The sequence below is a fragment of the Lissotriton helveticus genome, chromosome 2_1 (genome assembly GCF_964261635.1).
Source record: "Lissotriton helveticus chromosome 2_1, aLisHel1.1, whole genome shotgun sequence".
Classification (NCBI taxonomy): Eukaryota; Metazoa; Chordata; class Amphibia; order Caudata; family Salamandridae; genus Lissotriton; species Lissotriton helveticus.
Genome location: NC_136059.1, coordinates 1,343,451,307 through 1,343,473,963, shown reverse-complemented (window position 1 = coordinate 1,343,473,963; position 22,657 = coordinate 1,343,451,307). Strand labels below are relative to the sequence as shown.

The 22,657-nt window shown below is 38.7% G+C and overlaps 1 protein-coding gene across 1 annotated transcript in view; it reads right to left on the bottom strand.

Annotated features, from left to right (window-relative positions):
- The window catches only part of SLC10A6 (solute carrier family 10 member 6), a 277,252-nt gene extending 255,237 nt beyond the window's left edge, over positions 1 to 22,015 (bottom strand). The window contains exon 1 of the mRNA XM_078677507.1: positions 21,639 to 22,015. Coding sequence (XP_078533633.1) covers positions 21,639 to 22,015 — 377 coding nt within the window. The remainder of the gene's footprint in view (positions 1 to 21,638) is intronic.
- Positions 22,016 to 22,657: the final 642 nt, after the last annotated feature.

Here is a 22,657-nt window from a genome sequence, read left to right as displayed (position 1 = left end):
AGTAACTCCATGGATGAGTGACAGTCTGTGAGTGTCTGTTTACACTGAGTGTATCTAAGGTTATTTTAGAGTCTGAAGAAGTTCATCGTATTATCACATGAATGATGTCATCAGTGATGTCATCAGTAATGTCAAATGAGATGTCATCAGTGATGTCATCAGTGATGTCATTTGAGATGTCATCAGTGATGTCATCAGTCATGTCATTGAGATGTCATCAGTGATGTCTTCAGTGATGTCATTTGAGATGTCATCAGTGATGTCATCAGTGATGTCACTGACCATGTCATGAATGATGTAATATGTGACATGATCAGCAGTGGATTGCGGGTGCGCGATATATAGTTAGTACAACTAACTATATATGGAATTTCAATGGTTTTGTGTGAGTAAAATAAGGTTTTGTAAATGCTAATCCCTAACTATATATGGTCTATAACCTATGGTTTTTTCAGTGAATTTTCAAGGTTTTGTAAATGCTAATTCCTAACTATATATGGTCTATAACCTATGGTTTTTTCAGTGAATTTCAATGGTTTTTTAATAGCAAATATCAAAACCTTTACAATGTATTCTTCTTTAAATCGAAAAATATTTTTTACATGTTTTTAATACAATTTTTTTTTATTATTTTTATTGTTTCGCTCCCGGTACGCGAACCGGTTAGCTTCCCGTTAGCTCAATTCGGAGCCGCGACCCGGTCCGCGAACCGGTAAACGTTCCGTTTGCGCAACTGTCGCGTTAGAAAACAACATCGTGACGCGTCGCGTCAGCATGACGTTTCGCGTTCTCGCGTGATACGTCATATGACGTGCTACGTTAGCGTACCCGGAAGCGCAGCGGTACGCGAACCGGAAGCGATCCGCGGCGCGGCGCCGACCGCGTAACGTAAACACAGCACGTCATGTGACTCGGTAATAACACTTTTCATTGGTTCATTTCACTTTTGGTTTCCTAATGATGTAATACTAGGTCATGTGATCTAAAATGAACACTTTTCATTGGTTTAGAACTTTTGCTTTTCCCAAATGATGAAAACCCCTCCTTCTTTCCTCACTCTGACTTTCATCTTGGTGAGAGAAAGACCCTTTATTTACACTTTGACATGGCTTCATTAGTAGCTTCAGCTGGTTCTAACCCACCACCTCCACCAAATCCAAAGAAGAGAGGACCACCTGCTGAAGTAATTTTGCAAGAAGAGGAAGAACAGGAAGAGGAGGAAGAGGAGGAAGAGCCAAGGTTTTTGCCAGAGGAGCCCAGGAGGTACAATCGAAAAGAGAATTACATTTGGCAATTCTATAAATTTCCTGAGGGGCAAAAAAAAGTGAATGCACGCTACGTGTTTTGCCGTATATGCGGTGATAGATTGTCAAGGGGAACTGAAAAAAAATACAGTTACGGCAATCACACTATGCATCGGCATATGAGTAGGTGGCACCCAAATAATTATAGTGCTGCCCAGCTACGTGATGAGCAACAAAATCCCCTTCCAATGGCAAGAAGATCGGTTGTTCCAGAGGTGTCGGGACCAGAGGCGAGGGAGATGATCCCAAACATTCAAATGTTGTTTGGGCACGTGAAGCAAGTGTGCGTGCACTGCGGCGATTTCATCTGCTACAGGGAAAGTAGCATCATTTTGATTATGAGAGCTATTCAGAATCATGTTAATGTTTGTCCGAAACGCCCCAAAAAATAAATTCTTTTTTTTTTGTTGCTCCTGTTGAGCCCTTTACAATGGATCGTTTTTGTTTCCCCCCCCCCAAAAAAAACCAAAAAAAATATAAAAACGTTCAGAAAATACAAAAAAAGTAAAAAAATAATAAAAAATAATAAAAAAAATATAAAACAACAAAAACATTAAAAAAAAGTTCTTTTCAGAACTACCTCCCCGTTATAAAAAAATTGGTAGAATATTTGGAACTCTGCCAACCTCTATTTCTCTTAGTTCGCTCCCCGGAGCGCTACCCGGCACGCGTACCGGAAGCTAACCAAAAAAAATATTTAAAAAAAAAAAAGAACAGTAAGTATAAGGTAAGCAAACAGACAGTTATGTGAAAAGAAAGACAGCTCTAGGGAGTAAACAAGAGATACTGTTACCTACAATCCACTGCTGATGATGTCACATATTACATCATTCATGACATGGTCAGTAACATCATCAGCAGTGGATTGCGGGTAACAGTATCCTTAGTTTACTCCCTATAGCTGTCTTTCTTTTAACATAACTGTCTGTTTCCTTCCCTTATAGTTACTGTTCTTTTTTAAAAAAAAATTTTTTGATCAGTCAGAAACAGTGACATTAATAGAAACAGAGAGAGTGAACAAGAGTGAAGAACTATGGTCCTCCTCAGCCACCCTCAGAAAACCAAGGGGGTCAAGATACATCTACCGTGCCCCCTTCTACCCATTCTGAACATTATTTGCCCTCCATCTTGTATCTTGATTCGACCGAAACACAAAATGGTGGACTCCCGTAACGCTGCTGGTTTGCGAACCGGGCCACTTCCCGGGAAGCGGTCCAAAAAAAAAAGGTGGGAAAGTAATTCACAGACACTAAGAGTAATAGAGACGGAGTGAGTGAACAAGACTGAGGAACTATGAGAACAGAGGGACTGAGAAAAAGAGTGGAAGGAGTTGAGTAAGTAGGTAATAGAGAAAGGAATGAGGAAAGTAGCAAAGGCAGGAAACTGAGGGTTAAAGAAGTGAAGCAGTGGATCTAATAGTAGGTGAATGTGATAGAAATGTAACGAAAAGAGTACAAGTATTTACCTTATAATTGCCGTTAAATTACTCACTTTTTATTTTTATACTTTCAATCTGTGAAAGAGAGAACCAACATTTGAAAAATATTAAAACATGTATTTAAAAATTACAAAAGACAAGGGAAAAGATTGAAGGACAAATAGTTTTTCAACAACTTTGACACTGACAGAAGCTTCTGCTTCTCCAGGTCCCCTACACAGTCCTAAAGATATACATTTTAAACTAACAGTATCTTGATACAGATGAAGTGAGGCCTATCTTAAAACATGGTGCATCTTTTGCATTGCTCTTGTTTCAGAAAAGTGTCGCTTCAGGATGCCAATAACATGTCTCCTATCCAGAGGTTTGTTTGAGGTGAGGCCTACTCAGAGTTCAAGATGAGATTTACACTTGTTGAAGTGTACAGAGGAGATAATATCTGTGAAAGTCTACCAATGAAGTGAGTCATGTCCACTGCACTCTTCAACAAAGTAGAAACCTCCTATGTTTCCCTGGACAGACCTAAACTTGATCTGCACAATGTGATTCGTAATGATAGGAAACACAGGTGATGTAATTGAAATACGTGCAATTTATTTTGCTCATTTCTCAATCACATCACTTGCGTTTCCTTTGCTTAGGTATCTCATTGTGCAGATGTAGTCTAGCATATGAAAGAATACGCAGAAGTGCAGCACTGCATGCAACAACTTTGACACTTACAGAAGCCTCACCTTCTCCATGCCTGCTACACAGTTCTACATATACATCATAAATGCAAACAGTACAGAATTAATTATACATGTTAAATGGTTTATTTTTGCTGTTCTCAGAATGTATCAAAATTCACTAAAAACAGTGACTTGAAGGTATTCATCATGTAACAGCGGGGAAAAAAAAACACAATCAAAATGATTGTGTTTAAAAAACCCATACAACATCAGAAATCAAAATTCAGAACTCCTTAAAGTTAACTTACTTTCCATGACGTCCAAGGATGTCCTATGAACAGCTTACACTCTTTTGTGCTGTTATTACTTTCAGCCCGCCACTTTCTGAAAGAAAATCTCCATCGTTTTTAAAAACACGTTACATGCAATAAATGACTTCTTGCTCTCTACCACAATTTTCCACAAGGCCAAATCTTGTCAGAGCCATTTATAACTCTTGGATTTCTTGTAAGCCAATCCCGTCATTTGGCATTTCCGCAACTTTCAGAATTAAAATGTTGAAGATCATTTTCACAATCCTGGAATAGTAATATCTTCCCCTTCTTGCTCAGTCATGTTCTACTTTTCCTATGACACTGATACAAGCAGACTTACACTACCTCTATGACTACTACAATTATTTAATTCTCTACATCACTTTTAATCACAAAGCAATGTAAAACAGTAGACAGCATTGCAGACTTACATTCCCTCTACTCCATGTTTTGATTGGCTGCTTCAATTAGTTTATAAAAAGAAACAGTTTTTCTGCACTCATTCAAAGTGCACGTATTTCTCCATAATGTCCAGTCCTATGGTTAGAAGTTATGTCTCTGAACTACACTTATCCTCAAGGCCAAATTGTGTAGGAGCCATTAGAACTTCTTGAAATTCCACAGAGCACATCCCGAGATTCTTTCCCTAAAATTTTGGTTTTAAAAACACCAGGTAAGAGTTTTTAAGGTCATACGGCAATTTTTTTTTGAAAATTAAAACAGAATCATTGCAGAATGACCAGCCATTTCTAGACTTTAAATAAGCTGTGTAATGTCCTGATGTTATTGAAGGGCCGTCATGATATATAATTGCTGCAGTTACAAAAGTCCTTCCTGATATTGACAACTGCGAAGCTACAACATTTTTAATTAAAGTTGTCAATTTTGTTCCATCAGGCCTACATCGTTGGAACATTAAAATGACATACTGGCCATATGTTCGTATAAATAATGTGGACATCATTTCAGATTTACATTGGCTACACTCCATGTTGTGATCAGCTGCTTTTACTAGCTTATTAAAGGAGACTGATTTACTGTCTGGCAAAGTTAAATATATAAATCTTTCTGAGTCTACACTAGTAGTACTTGATACCATACAGTTCTCGCAGTCATGCTGCCATTGATAAGAAAGCCCAAACAGCTGATCTACATCTACACCTTCAGCATGTAATACATCAAGCATATACATTAAAAACTCCTGACAATCTTGCTGAATATTTTGAGAGAATTGTGTTTGGCCTGAACATCTGTCTAACAGATTTCGAATTTCAGACACACTTTCTATGTTTCTTCTATCAGTGGTACATTTCTCTAACACAGAATTTAACAAACTGCAAAATCTTTGATCAGAATTGACCACAATCTCTTCTTTTACATTTTTTAGAGAAAATAAAACATTAACCACTACATTAGCATAGCAGTTGACACCAGAACTGTTTTCAAACTGAAAACCAACAACATCTTCAACAGAATCCTTTTTGTTTCTGCTTGTAATTTTAGGTTCATTGACTTTTTGTCTTTTTGCTACAACCTCCCCAGTATTGTTCTCATTTCTTCGTTTCCGGCCTACCACACGTTTCTCAAACAAAGGATACTGAGGCAAATGTGGCGCATACTCTCTTCTTAACCTATTGTATTCCTTAACACAATCTAGATCCGCACAAATGTTTGTGACATCACACTCAATCAAGTACAATCCCGATAAAGTTCTAACTCGTGACAATGCCACATATGCCATACCCTCCTTGAACACAGAACTGCCAATATTCACCAATGCACTGTCTACGCTTAAACCTTGCGATTTATGAATTGTCACCGCATATGCCAAGCAAACAGGAAACTGCTTACGGCGAACATATAAGTCTTTTACAAGCAAAAATCTAGCAGAACAACGAGCAATTAGCTGTACTTCCTCAATGCCATCAAATTTAATTTTTAAAAATTCAATTCCATCTCTATTTCTGTATTTCACAAAATCAACAACATTACCCATTGATCCATTTACCAGACCTCTTTCAACATGTAAATTCCTTCTTAAAATTATACGGCAGTTCAAGCACACATTCAGAGTCTTTTCAAAACCTGCAGTTTTAGATATACTCTTCTCTAATGAATCCAATTTTGTTTTCAGATTCTCAGACAAAATAATTGTTGATCCCATATGCTCTACTCTATCAATAGCTTCCAGTTTCACAATCTCTTGCTTTTCTAAATGCAACATTTTGTTGTTAAATTTGGCACATTCTGCAAGAGTTGGCATCAAACATATTCCAGATTTCTTCTCAGTAATTTTCTGAAAAATATTCTCAGGCACAACATCTTGTTCTGGATATAAATTTGACAGTAATCGTGCATGTAAAGCTTCTTTCCCATGCTCGGTCACTTTTCCAATTCTAACATCTTGTAGAATAGTCTTGTAAACTTCATCCTTCGCCTGACGCATATTTTCATGCAGTTCAGCATAATTGAAGTTTAACCATATATTGACGTTGCCAATGCTGCCTAGGCACTTCCTGGTATCTTCATGCGTGAGCATTTTGAACACAGGTTGCCCTTTCACTGGTGTCAGCTGCAAAAGATCTCCGAAAACAATGATGTGTTTGCCACCAAATAACACATCATACTCTGTTTTGAGAACTTCTTGCATCCTCAAATGCACAAAGGCAAGCATGACATTGGAAACCATGCTTACTTCGTCAATGATAAGAAGTTTCATTTTCCTCAAGATTCTTGAAACTTCAAAACAAGCATCTCCAGATAGCTTGTGATATTGTAATTTGTTGTCATGCTCCACTGGCAGCATCAGTAAACGATGTAAAGTAATCCCTTTAATATTATGTGCTGCCAGTCCAGTTGGAGCAGTGACAACACAAGACAGCGATGACTCTGTCCTTTCCTGCAAATAGCATGAAATTGCTTTAATGAGGAAACTTTTTCCAGTTCCCGCTTCTCCACTCACGTACAGTCGGACAGGCTTCAACGACGTACATGAGCACTCTTTCTTATCATGACTTAATCCATGATCAATTTGCATGGTAACTTCGTCATATATTTTCCTCTGCTCAACGTTAAGTTGTCTTTCCAACTCTTCTAAGTTAACCGCATCCTCCTGAGCATGTGCCATGGCTCTTTCCACTTCATTCATAGCAGTGGCAGCTTCATTTTCAATAACAGGTCCTCCTAGTGGATCCTGACTCAATGAAGCAGAACTCTGACTGTCCTGAGAACTGTCTCTGGCAATCTCGGCTGCAATCGTTGCTTCCTGCTCAATTTCCGCATTCAACATTTCTACATATTTGGGAAAAGCAGGACATTCTATGGTCTCCTTGGCGGCATTGAAAGAGTCTTCGTAACAGAGGAAATCTCCAAGCAGTTCCTCTTCTGCACGCCAAGGCTTGAAAAGTTGCAAAAGTGCTAAATAGAAAAACTCCTTTTTTTCAGGAGATTCGCCACTCAATTTTCGATGGTTTACCAAGTGGCATTTTCTTTGCTTGACCAGACATCCCTCACTTCCTATTACAGCATACACTCCTTTCTCAGTATCTTCTTTGATGTTCCTCTTGAATATGTAATTTTGCAGAACCTCATACAGACAAACATTCTCGAGGTGACTGCTTCGATTTGGATAATATGTATCCAACATGTTTGTCTTCAAAATGTCGGTACTGTTTGGCTCCTTTTCCGCCAAATACTCAATTTCCCGCACCGGTTTGAGAACTCGATTACGCGTTGCAGCAAGACCAAGACTCGCCCAAACGATACTCCTGGACTTGGCATAGAGACTTGCTGAAGACAACCGGTCAGAACATTCGTACGCTCCGATTTCTCGATGCGACAACATCTTCAGACTGAAACTGTACAACTTCTTGCTGAGGCTCTTTTCATGGGAAATGTCCTCCCACATATCCTTCAATTCTGTCTTCTCTTTTTTGGTGATGTAAGACGTCACATACCGAGCCACAGCCATACAGTTATCAGCCACAAACTGTATATCCATGTTAGCATTCCACATGGACAAAATCACCGGGTTGTAGTCGTTGATGTACTTGGACTCTTCGTTCCTCTTCAAATTGTAAGTGTTTTTAGGTGATTTCTTCATGACATTGTGTCGCAGCGAAGACATCAAACTGTTTACTCTTCCTTTATAAATCACCGGTCGTGGAAAGCCGAAACGACATTTAGTGTAGAACTTGTCCTTGTTTCGGAATTTACGACGGCAGTACTTTCCACATCGATGGCTTTGGAAACGCAGAACTTTTTCTCTTAGGCTTTTCTTCTCCTTTGCGTTTGGAACAGCACACGTAGAATACTGTTGGATGAAACTCATCACTGAGTCTTCTGGATCCGTTCCAAATTTAGGTGCATCCTTGATCCACAGCAACATATGTATATGAGGAGCACCTCTTGCTTGGTACTCTTTTCTCCAGAAGAAATCCAACACCTCTCCAAGAGGTGGATTCTTCTTATTCATGATGAAAGACATCATAGCTTCAAATCTATGATTGAAGTACCTACATACATTGACTGGATCCAAAGAGCACAGTTCTCCGGGTGTCTTGAATTCGATGTTATCTACGTTAGCATTTGCCTCTCGTAGAAATTCAAGTAAGTCTTCCCAGCCATACTCGGCACAGCTCAGAGTGAGGAACCATGTGGGAGTACCTAAGTTCCTCAGCATACATTTTAAATCACCATGACGACGGTACCAGTACTCATTAGTACCACGCTGACACGCCATGAGATTAATCAGGTGAGAATCCAAAATACTATCTTGGACATTGACTTTATCCATAAAGTCACTTGCCGAGATGTTTTGCATGTGTATACCACTTTTCAAGATGTGGTTCACTGCATATGACAGTCCAGACAGATCGCTTTCAAACAGGAGATGAAACAAATAAGGAATGCATTGTCGAAACCTAGCATCTCCTGCATACAATCGCAAAGTCCGGTATTCAGAAGCAGGAATTTGATGAGGTCGCTCATCATATCTTCCTCCCTGACCTGTTGGAAAAAGCTGTGGGAAACACCGAGCTTCCAAACTTTCCTCCCAAACACTAATGGGACTCCCTTTGGCTTGTTTCATTTGAAACAACTCAATAGCATTCCCCATGACTTCCTTGGAATGCAAAGGATGAACACTATAATGTTCATATATTTCTTCACTAGTAGAGGGTTCTACTTTCTCAATTTGACCAGCACACAAATCGCTATCCTCTTCCTCACTTACTTCCTCTTCTGCAACATATACATTCTTATAGTATTTATTATTTTTTTTCAAATACAATGTTGCCTTTTTAACTTTCCTAACATCTACTAAATCTTGCCATATTTTCTTATTCTTTGTCGGAACCCCATTAACTAAGATAACCAGAGGTTCCTCTTCCACTTTTTCTACTCCAATTGTGTTAATGTTTTTCTTCAAATCTAGAGGCAAATAAACAACTCTTCCCTTTAATCCTCTCTGTAAATCTGATGGAGGCAATTTCCCTGTCTTTGGCTCCATTCTTACAATAGCCTGAAAGGGATGGATACTTTGAATCAAAATAGATTCATAAGTATTTAAATCCTTCAATTCAGAAGGAATCTCAACCAATTCCAGATTATTATGAACTGCTCTAGCAGGCATCTGGTTTTGATTTAATTTGCAAGAACAATAAGTACACACACGTTGATCCAATCCCAAATCAAAACTATTTTCTACCATCAAGTATGTTGCAAAATCCTTCCATTCACTATTATTTTCCCTTTCACTTTTTGCATATAAATCCACTAACTTAGTCTGATTCTTATAATAAGTGCGTCGACAACACACACAAGTGAAATTCGGCCTCTCACTTGATTTCACCTCAAACGTCGCAATTTCCCTCTGGAAATTATCTGTACTGGAAACCTGTACACTATCTTCCACAAGACCCTCTTCTTCTTGCTCAATTTCAACATTCTCCTCTTTACTTCCAAAGTAACAAAACTCAATTTCTTCACATATATTCTTCACATCTATTTCAGAACCATGCAAAAGAGCAGCGCATAATTGTTTAAGCATAATTGCTGGACTCTTAGCATAATACAACATTCTAACTAATTTCCTCACTTTGTTATGATGCACTGCTAGCATCCTGAAATGATGAAAAACACTCTGGCATACTCTCCTGGAAAGACAAGCCAGTGAATGTCCATGCAAACCTGTCACTTCTCTTACTCTGCAAGGATCTAATTCTTGCAACAACATCATTTTCTGCTTCAAACTTTTCTTATTAAATGACCGTACAAAATCACAAAGCAAATTGATGGAATCCTGTCGCACACTGCAAATACTACTACACTTCCAGGTGTACACAGGACCCTTAGCACGTCTTCCTAAAACCTCATTACCTAACACCTCTTCTGCCTCTGTTGTCACAAGTTTTTCTTTTTCAACTGGACAACCATCTTTCACTTCATAAGCACGACCACTGGTGTCAACTGCATGCACCAAATCATTATCCTGGAAATAACTCTCCTCATTAAAAAATGCCTCACAGCTTGAACTATGCATCCATTCTCCAGAAAAAACTTCACAAAAATTACTACGATTAACTATTCTCTTCCATCTACTATTTCTTTTGAAATCAAAAATTGCCTTGTTTAGCTTCCTAATTCTATTGATTATCAAAATAAATAACTTACGTTTAATTTCAAATGCCTGATCAATAACTTTCTCAACTTTTTTTTTGTCTTATAAAAAACTAGTTTATGTTGACCTTTCTTAATATTTTTTAACAAATTGCCAATTATCCTGTTCCGGAACATTCGTTTACGAATCTCCCTAAACTGTTGTTTCCTTCTACTATCATGCACAGAGTTATCTCTTGCTCTAGCAGTAACATTTTTCATTGGCCTTTCTTTTCCATTTGATTTCCTTCTCGTTTTATGGACTGAAACATTTTCTGTAGTAATATTTTTTTTATTACACATATTTCTTATAAAGTGTTTTGTGCTCTTACCCGGTGCTTTCTTCGTGACTTGACAAATCTTTTTGTTAGAGGACTGCTGCGTATTATTTTTCACCTGCTGTCTTTGACGTTTTGCAGCCTTTCTCTGTCTTTCTATTGTAGGCATGGTGAAATCTTGAAATGATCTGCAGTTGAATCTGTGGAAAAATATAATAAATAATGTTATTAACCATTATTACCAAACAGTAAATCAGTAACAGTGATAAAAAACTTAACACACTACTTGACATTTTAATTAGAAGATTTTTTAGTCGTTGCCAAATTTACAATACAGAAATACCAGAAAAGAAATGACATTTATATTTATGTTACCTATGCTATTTTATATGTGAATCTGATCTAATTTTATGAGCATATTTTAATATTTTATTGAAGACACTACACATAACCTGCTTTTGAAGGTGTCTTTATTTTTAAATTAAACGGTTTACCTTTTTACTTTTTATTAATTATAAATTTTAAAAATAAATGTTTATATTTCCAAAGGCTCAAGCAGGTCAGCTTCCCATCCTATATCATATAATTCGGACAAATCTGCATCCTCATCACGCTCTTCTTCATCCTCAGGATTTAAATCATCCAATGGATCAACATCCACTGATGTTTCAATTACAAGTTCAATGATGAGGTCAAAATCAACTGATTGCAGATTGTCGCTCATGTTGAGGTTGTCTTTATCTTTAAAGAAAGATAACAACAATGAGATGTTGCAGAGTAAGAGACAAATCTCACAGATTATAATAGTAAAATTGTTTAACAAGAGTAACATTTTGCAGCTATTATTTAGCCATGTCCAGCGATGCTGAGCAGGTGAAGCCTATGTCTAATTTTTCACTGAACAGGACTCATCTGTTCTTAACCTTGGATAAGCCTCACCGACTCTGTGTCCCCTGCACATACTTAAATGTAAAGGGGCAGATTTATGTTAAATGGCACATCCCCAGGCATGCACCAGTTAACGTGCACCACTGCTCTGCCACCCATGGTGTGCCGCATTTACAATCAGATAGGAGAAACCTGTGTCAAAACCCTGCGCCTGCTTGAAGCAGGCATAGGTCTTGACGCAACATTGTGGAGATGGTGCACCCCTGAGCCTTGCTGGAGCTGCATCGCACTTGCGATACAACTCCAGCAATGCGCCACCTTAACGGCACAGATGCGTCAAGCATCTGTGCCGTTTTTGCCCCATGCTGCGCCGCATTGTAAATGCAGCACACCATGGGTGGCGGAACAGCGGCGCAAGATGACTGGCACATCCCTGGTGATGCACCAGTCATCATAAATCTATCCCTAAGCTTCTTATCTTGTTAGAGATGAACTGCCATATGTATCATCAAAATATTTTGCATTTCCTAAATAGCGAATTTTAAGGAATAAATAGCGATTCTTTACCATTCCTAATTTGCGATGAGCAAATTGCTAATTGCAAGTTACCCATTCATTTCCATGGGCTAGGAGGCTCATAGGAATGAAGGTTTAATTTGCGATTAGCAATTTGCTCATCACAAATTAGGAATTTTTCCAAGGGTGCAGGGGTGTCTCAAGAACACCCTGCTGCACCCCTGAAAAAGAAATTTGGGGGCATATGGCACACATACATGCCCTAAGGGCATGTGTTGGCGTCATATGGGACCTTTTGTTTTTTTTAAAAAAAGCTTTTTGAAAAGAATTCACAAATTACCACCAATTTACCACAATAGTTTCCAAATCCTTAATGTCATTTTTTACATATTTTTTGTTTGATACATTGCATTTAAGTAGTCACAAAATTTGCAAATCCTTCAGTGCAATTGCAAAATAAGGAATAGCAAATTTTGCTACTCCTTATTTTGCATCAAACTTGTTTGATACATACCATTTGTCTAATTAACATTCGCAAAGGCCAAAATTCGTAGAATTTTGATCTTTGCGAATGCTAATTAGCTTGATACATATGGCCCCAAGTGAGGCCTGTCTTACGACATGGTGCATCTTTTGCATCACTGCTGCATCGGTTTCATGTGGTACGTTTTTTTTACACCATGACATATCTGCCTAAATGCATCAATTTGTAATGTTGTCGCCTCATAGCAAATCTTTTGCACCACCGCTGCATCATAAAAGTGACGCACAGTGGCACAAAAGAGGCATACACCTATCATAAATCTGTCCCTAGCATTTTAAATGATTAATCCAGGATGACGATAAAGTGTGGCCTATCCAGAGGTTTGTTTAAGGTGAGGCCTACTCAGGATTGCAGATTAAAGTTACGCTTGATGAAGAATACAGAGGAGATAATACATGTAAAGGCCTACCAATGAAGTAAGTAATGTGCACTTTATTGCGCCAGTCATCATAAATGTATCCCTAAGCTTCTTATCTTGTTACAGATCAACCACCATATCTACCATCAAACTATTTTGCATTTCCTAAATAGCAAATTTTAAGGAATAAATAGGAATTCTTTACTATTCCTAATTTGCAATGAGCAAATTGCTAATTGCAAATTACCCATTCATTTCCATGGGCTAGGAGGCTCATAGGAATGAAGGTTGCAATTTGCGATTAGCAATTAGCTCATCACAAAATAGGAATTTTTTCAAGCGTGCAGGGGTATCTCAAGAACACCCTGCTGCACCCCTGAAAAATAAATTTGGGGGCATATGGCACACCTACATGCCCTAAGGGCATGTATGGGCGTCATATGGGACCTTTTGTTTTTTGGAAAAAAATGCTTTTTGAAAAGAATTCGCAAATTACCACAAACTAGAAGTTGGTGGTAGTTTCCAAATCCTTAATATCATTTTTTACATATTTTTTGTTTGATACATTGCATTTAAGGAATCGCACATTTTGAATTAAGGACATTTTAAGTCATTTCCACATGTGCAGTGTTTTCAAATTATGATTTGAAAATCGTTTTTGGGGAAAAGTAATGGTTTGCAAATTTATGACAAGGACATAATGGTGTATGCTTCTCTATAAGGCATTTCAGTGTCTCTGATGTCATTTTTCCCATATTACATTATAAGACCTTTCCCCATGGAGCACATTCCTTGTAAATATGCTCCCACCTGTGCATGGCGAATTTAGATTTTGACTGTTTGAGTCACATAGCCATGTTAAAAGTGACCCAAAAAAATTGCAAACGTTTTAAAAAAACACATTCATGTGTCTTAAGGACATTTTAAGTCATTTCCCCATGGACAATGTTTTCTAAGTGGCGCAAAAGAGGCATACACCTATCATAAATCTGTCCCTAGCATTTTAAATGATTAAATCAAGATAACAATAAGATGTGGCCTATCCAGAGGTTTGTTTAAAGTGAGGCCTACTCAGGATTGCAGATTAAAGTTACGCTTGATGAAGAATACAGAGGAGATAATACATGTAAAGCTCTACCAATGAAGTAAGTGATTTCTACTTCATTGCGCCAGTCATCATAAATGTATGCCTAAGCTTCTTATCTTGTTAGACATCAACCGCCATATGTATCATATAACTATATTGCATTTCCAAAAAAGCGAATTTTAAGGAATAAATAGCGATTCTTTACCATTCCAAATTTGCGATGAGAAAATTGCTAATTGCAAATTACCCATTCATTTCCATGGGCTAGGAGGCTCATATAAATGAAGGTGCAATTTGCGATTAACAATGTGCTCATCACAAATTAGGAATTTTTCCAAAGCTGCAGGGGTGTCTCAATAACACCCTGCTGCACCCCTGAAAAAGAAATTTGGGGGCATATGGCGCACATAAATTTTAACAACATTCCTTTACCTCAAAAACGATTTTCAAATCATAATTTCAAAACACTACACATGGGAAAATTACTTAAAATGTCCTTAAGACACATAAAAGCGTTTTTTGATTGCCTTTCCTGCATGGTTGGGTCACTTTTAACATGGCTATGTAACACAAACATTCAAAATCTAAATTTTCCATGCACATGTGGGAGCATATTTACAAGCAATTTGCGCCACAGAGAAAGGTCTTACACTAAAATGAGAAAAATAACATCAGGGACAGTCAATTGCCTTATAAAGAAGCATACACCATTATGTCCTTGTCATGAATTTAAAAACAATTCCTTTACCCCAAAAACGATTTTCAAATCATAATTTCAAAACACTGCACATGGGAAAATGACTTAAAATGTCATTAAGACACATGAAAGCGTTTTTTGATTGCCTTTCCAGCATGGTTGGGTCACTTTTAACATGGCAATGTAACACAAACATTTAAAATTTAAAATTACCATGCACAGGTGGGAGCATATTTACAAGCAATTTGCGCCACAGAGAAAAGTCTTACATTAAAATGGGAAAAATAACATCAGGGACAGTCAATTGCCTTATAAAGAAGCATACACCATTATGTCCTTGTCATAAATTTAAAAACAATTCCTTTACCTCAAAAACGATTTTCAATTCATAATTTCAAAACACTGCACATGGGAAAATTACTTAAAATGTCCTTAAGACACATAAAAGCGTTTTTTGATTGCCTTTCCTGCATGGTTGGGTCACTTTTAACATGGCTATGTAACACAAACATTCAAAATCTAAATTTTCCATGCACAGGTGGGAGCATATTTACAAGCAATTTGCGCCACATAATTCATAATTTTCTCCTTAAAGCACACTATTCTCTATCTAAATTAAAGAAATATTTTCTCACCTTAGCAAATACTTTGAGTTTGAAAACAGTCTCAGAAACACACCAATTTGTCTTCAGCAGAGCAAAAGGTATGCACTCCAGAGTCTGCAGCTATCAAAAGCACAGAAATGCTGTAATTCTTCACACATATTTCTCATGTCAGCCAATCAAAACTCTTCCCTCACTTTTTTTCAAATGAAAACCCTTCCCCCCTCTGCCCTTTCTGTCTTTTCTGCATGGCAACCACCTCTTGGAAGACTTCTGGTGTTTGCAAGTTCACACAACTTTGTTGCAATTGAACTCTGAACTCTCAGTGCACCTGCATATCCAGTGCATTCTTTCATTTAATGATTTTTTATTGACCATTCAAAATACATCTTTCAAAGAACACATCCGTGCACCCTAACTTTCTGTTTTCAGCAATCAAAATCCACCAATCACTGTTACTGCTTCATGAACACAGAAACTCCACAGTTTTTTTCATTTTAAACTCTCATTTTTTCAACTGCCATTTCATTGCCACACTTCATCTGACTGCAGGAGAACCTTCTCTCACCATGTTTTCTGTCTGGATTGTTGGACATAGTTATATTCACTGGGCTCAAAGGTACGTTGAAAACAGGAAATTACCTAACCTCAATTTACAAAGATGTTGAAATTAAGTGGTTTGGCCACAGAGGATTAAAATGTCACCAATTGATACCATTGGTGAAAACCTTTATGCATTTGCCCAAACCTGACCTGTTAATTGTGCACTGTGGAGGTAATGACTTGGGCACTTTGACTGGTGTAGGTCTGGAAATGCTTTTAAAGGACACCTTTGAGCAATTAATTGCACTTTTTCCTCAGACTGCCTTGGTATATTCAAATATATGCCAAAGACAGAAATGGAGGTGGTCAAACCAATTTTGTCCACAAATTGAGAAGTCGAGGAAGCATGTAAACAAATCTGTTTCAGCTTACATGAGAGACCATGGAATGGGCTCCCTGTACAACAATAACTTGCGTTACTACATGCAAGATATCTACAGAGGAGATGGAGTTCACTTCTCAGATGAGGGCAACAGAGTTTTCACTCTGAATTTAAGAATGTGCATTGGTACCTACTTATAAGTACCTAAATGTACCATAAACCCAAAAGCTCTTCTCAGAGCTACCCTACATCTAATCACTCACAATTATTATTTTACTCTAACATTTTCACTAATTTTCAACAAAGTACGCTCCCCGGGGCGCTACCCGGTACGCGAACCGGGAGCTAACCTCGCGAAATTTTTTAAAAAAATGTTTTTTTTCCGCATATATGGGCCTCCTCAGCCACCCTCACAAAACCTAGGGGGTCAAGATAAGTCTACCGTGCCCCCTTCTACCCATTCTGAACATTATTTGCCCTCCATCTTGTATCTAAATTCGACCGAAACACAAAATGGTGGACTCCCGGAACGCTTAAGGTTCGCGAACCGGGGCGCTCAACGGTTCGCGTACCGGGTCGCTCCCTGGGAAGCGCACCATAAAAAAAGGTGGGAAAGTAGTTCACAGAAAAGCCACTGGAGACAATTTCACCAAATATAGATTAGCTCATACTACATACCAATCCCTACCATTTTCACAAATTTGATTGGAATTCCATTTAGTCATTTAGCCTGTAGACCTCTCTAAATACCCTGAGGTAAATTACTTCACAAAACACATCTGAAGTGTTGGAATTGACAACCAATGAAAATGTTACTTTCATTTTCTATTTTTTTTACCTGACATTTCATTGGTTATATACCTGAATATATATAAAGGAAGAGAAGAAAACACAGCCATTTTGACTACTACTTCTTGCTGTACATTTCAATAGTATTTTCACTAATTCCTTCAACTTCTTTCTAAAGGTAAGTTTTTATTTTTAAAACTGAAGTATATTGTGCACTATAAGTTAATATGGTAAACTTTTTCTGATAGATATATACTATCCCTCTGTAGTAGTTATAGATTTAGAGAGACTTCTCTGTTATAGTTAAGGATGGAGTTAGGCTTCTCTTGTATAATTATGAATTTACTTACGTTAAATCACATACACATTTTTATATTCCTACTTCCACTCTGATACTATACACTGCCCAAAGATAAATTCACTGATAAAAAATGCCTATCTAAAATTATTCCCAACATTGCCCTATCTCTACTAATATATATTTTTTTAATTCAAATTTCAGGCAAAATGGAAGGCGAAAACCAAGTTTCTTTTGAAATGGACCTGCAAGACAGCAGCCAAGAATTGATTGATACAATTGATCAAATTGACATTGAATTTTTCGATGAAACTTGGGACAATGAACTACTGCAATGTGTACAAGCAGTAGATAACCTCCTTGCAAATGAGGACATTTTACACCCTCAGAGACTACAATGTATATTCCATGATAATTATGAAATTTCTGACAATGAAATGTTAGAAAGTTTAATAAATTATGAAACACAATCACATTAAAAAAAATGCTTAAAAAATAAAGAAAATAAAAAATAATCAACAAAAACAACAATCAATTAACATACAGCATTTGAAAAGTCTATCATTCATTTTTCATTGCAGTACGCTGCCCAGAACGCTTCCCGGTTCGCGGACCGGGCGCTCCCCACGCAAAAAAAAAAAATTTTTTTTTTGTTTTTTTTGCCCCGCGGGGCCCTTTTAAAACCTCCACATTAAACCTAGGGGGTCAGGGAGGATCTAGTATGCCCCCTTATGGTCATTTTCGCCTTTGTTTTGGCCTCCTCTTGTCTCTCAATCCTACCGAGAGACAAGATGGCGGCCGCTCCGGACTGTTTAGAATGTTGACAGACACCGGAGAGCCAATCAGCTTAGCTACGCGAAGTTCCGGTACGCTTAAGGTCCGCGGACCGGAGCGCTGCCCGGAGCGCGCTTACAGATATATATCTTTTTTTAAACGTTAATTTCTCAAAATCCACTGGAGCACATATATTGAGACCTAGAAAAGGCATATCGGGCTACCAGTCCCTACAATTTTGCCAAGTTTCGTGCAAATCCATTCAGCCGTTCGGGCTAAAAGTGAGGCCAACCGCCCTATGGAAAACTCAATGTTAAAAACACGTTTTGGGACCCCCCTTTTTTCTCGGCCCCCCCTGGACGAACCCCCCCAAATTTTCAGGGGCTGCTCAGAAACAAAATGTTCCATTTTCCAGAAAATTTCAGCCAATTCCGTCCTCAAACGCCAAAGTTATTAGACATAGAATTTTCAAAAATCCCATAGGGAAAAAATCCTAACTATATATACCTACTGGCGACCGCCAGTAGGTAATATATATATATATATATATATATATATATATATATATATATATATATATATATATATATATATATATATTTTACCAGGCCAACTCCACACCAATCACGGAAGGCACTGACACCGTGAATTTCAACTCAAGAAAAATAGTTTACTCCATCATGCTGCAAAAAGACGCGTTTCGGCGGAAGCCTCCGCCTTGCTCACTTCATCTGCCAAAAGTGACGCTGACATGTTTTATACATTCCAACACATTACAACAAAACTATGGTGTGACTGGCTGTTCGTCACCATAGTAACCATGAGTCATGACAGTAACAGGAATGGACATAGAAGAGTTAATGGCACTCCTCGAGTGCATATCACTTTAGTCAATTCTGACGTTGTAAAACACTTCTTCCATTAAGCTTTAGGGTGATGTCACGTTGTTACATTGTATCAGTAACCTTGTAGACAAATCTAAACAGAGTTATAAGTAAACCGATTTTTACAATTATGACTCATTGCAGAAACGGCATTATCATGCTTGTGTTCAACCGTGGGTAAATTATTATCAGGCTAGTAACCATTGACAATTATATTTCATTGGAGATAATGCACCGAGTTATATTGCAATCGCAATTAAGAATAATATGCAAATAAAATTGCAGCGATTAACATACATCATGATTCATTATTAATGGATTTAGGGCTGTGTGTGAGTGCGAGCCACTTCGTTATATAGAGCGCTCACAACACTAGTTCCGTGTGCCAGGAAAGTTACATAGCACTGGATTTATAGATAACACTTAGGTATATTAAGTGATTGCAAGTTGAAGGAACTAGGCTTTGATCGCATAGGTCGAGCCCACTTACAAACGATCCTCATCTCCAAGTGGAGTAAGGTAGTTGTCATTTAAGTTTAGACAGTGTAGGCTCAGATGCCTCATTGTGAACCCCATTGGATGCCTATATGCGTTCTTAGCTTGTCTGCACAGTATCTCTCTGTGCATCTAAAGGGTATAATCTGTCACGTCTCGTAAAGTGATAATGTGTTGGGTAACGTGTGCATTGAAAGAAATTTAAGCTAAAAGAAAGTATTTACATAAGTGAAGTTGCAGATGTATTTTAGGAGTGGGTCTCAGTTAAGGAAAAGGGCTGCGCATTGTAAATGCTGCGCATCCAGGGTGGCGAAGCTGCGGCGCACAATACCTGGCACATCCCTGCTGATATGCAGGGATGTGCCAGTTATTGTAAATCTGCCCCATAAAGTGTAATCAAGTGAAATGTAGCCAAGCATTTCTTATATTAGTAAATTAGAAAAAAATAGAAAACCAGAATATAAATTAATGTTCTTAATGCTAGTTTTATAGTTTTACATTATATGTGTTTACAGGTACATGCACACATACATATATGTGTGTGTTTTTAAAGAAATATATGTTTATATATATATATATATATCTTTAATTCAAGCATTCCATCCATTGGCTTGTTGTTTTAGCCTCAAACATTATGGGACGGATTCACAAAGGTCTTGGTTTAAGCATGTTCACTGCACAATGCATAATTTCCGCTCCAACTTCTGCATAATTGCTACTACTATCGGAGTACTCAAAAACACTCCATTGTGGCTCACGTGTAAATTGTGCATTTTATAATGTAAGTAAAAATGTTGCTTGCACTTGGTTAATTAAGCAATGTGGTATTTATGTTTTACTTTCACATTATAGGTTTGTTCTGTTAGAAACAAGCTTTACAGTAGATAGTATCATTTCTTAGGTATATCCTGCAAATCTTTACAACTGGTTACATGTTCCCGCTGTTTTGGCACTACTTACGCCAGAACCATGTGGCTGTCTGCGATGCATTCCAACAACTTTTGAAGCTATCTAAAAAAGTAAACATTTGCAGGTGGTAACCTAATGTGTATTCGATCTCCTTGGCATCGCCTCAAGATCTCAACTGAAAATGCCTGTTTGTTCATACCTCTTTGGAAAGTACAATGTCTTCGTATGTTGTGTACAGTAGGGGCAGAAGTATAATTAATGCAGCAGGTGCATTGAACCCATGGTCCAGTGGAGTGAGGGGGGCCCGGTATCCCTTTAGCACAAAAATAGAAGGTTTTCACTACCAAACCAAGGGATTGGGGGCAGCGGTGTAACAGAAGCCCCAGCGTTGCACCGGGTCCCTGGCCGGAGAGGGCCGAATTGGATGGGGGGGGGGGGGGGGGGCGGGGGGCTGATTGCACTTTGCAGGGGGCCCCCCTCAAGTTTTGTTATGTCACTGATTGGGGGCCCATTTTCCTTGCTTACACTGGGGCCCATGGAACCCTTGTCCAGCATGCACTCTCAGAAAACATTTACTCATGGACTCCACCTGCATAAAAGGGGTAACCTCCTCCAGGCATAGTCTGACAAAAAACGTTGACTATGATTTGAGACTCACCCGTATTGAGATTAATGCAACAGACATTACAGAAATTCGGCACATCAAAAATGCCAATGACGTAAACCTTCAACTAAGCAGTCTCAGAAAAATCATAGAATATATGGTGATATAGAAATCTCTGCATTCATCCGTTCAAGTCTTTGGTTGTTGCTCTATCCATACAACCATCCATCCATCCATCCATTCTTCCTACCAATCCACCCATTCATCCACCCCACCCATCCATTCACCGACCTCCCATTCCTTAATTCTCAAACCCACTCATCCATTCATTCATTCACTAACCCACTCCTCCATTCATTCGCTAACCCACCAAACCATTCATTCACTAGCCCACCCATTCACTCGTTCACCAACCCATCCACCCATCCTTTCACCCACCAACCCATCAATCTACATCACCCACATCCATACATCTACCCACACACCCACCCACACTTCCATCCATCTACCCACCCACACTTCCATCCATCTACCCATACACTCACTCACACATCCATCCTCAAGACTTCAGAGTTGTAAAAAACATCACGTAAAGTGTCATCTTACCTGAGATCCATGTCTCCATCGACCCAATAGCTGATGATGTTGGAGATGGTGCCTCCCGGGCAGCATCCCATGATGAGAACAGCTATGGCCTGAGCCGGCTTCACAGAGAAAGTGACGGCTAAAATGGAGGCGGTGAGCGGCATGAGGCCAAACTGACACAGCAGCCCCAAGACGACCCCCCAAGGCCTGTAGAGGTGGACGAGCACCTTTGCTAGCTCCACGGTGCAGCCAAGAGAAAACACCACCAGTCCTAGCATGACTGTCATCACCGCGCCAAGCACTACAGAGGCAACCTGAGCTCCCCCAGCCCGAAGCGCCAAATCACCGCAAGTTGCATTCTGAAGATTCGAGGAAATATTCATGCAGTTTTTCAACATCTTTCTTCGAAAGTTTGCTTGGGAATGTCCCGCTGAAACACTGCCCCAGCACCGTACTCGGAGAGTGGCGCCCGTCCAACTTTCCCCACTTTCGAATTCGTTTTGCATTATTAGCCCAAGTGGGATCTAAGCAGAAGGAATGCCTGTTACTATTGGTTACCTTAGTACTGCAAATAATTCTTCCCTAATGAATTCTCGCGGTTGTATTAACGCAAACAGAAGCGCTTCTGTTTAACATGCGAGGCTTCGCTCATTCTCGATGGGACTAAAAATAAATGTTTGTTTTTTTTTGTCGCCGATGTCGAACCCTCGTGGGGTGCAAATGAAGCAGTGAAGGCTTCGGGTGACCACATTTGTATAGTAGATGGATCGGCTTGAAAAATAAGCCTCTCCTTTTTCGATTCTTCCGAAGGGCGCTATTATTAGAATTCTAGCTAGGGCAGTGGTCGAAGTGGGGGGGGGGGGAAAGTAGGGGAACTGTGGGCGGAGAATCAAAGAAGGGAAATAACCCGAGGATTGGGGAAGTGGGTGGAGTCAAAGGTGTGGCCAGAAGGAGAAAAACATACCCATTTTTTGTATCTGTTTTGCATTTCACTGACAAGTTACATCTCATTACAATATTTAATTTAAATTGACATTAAA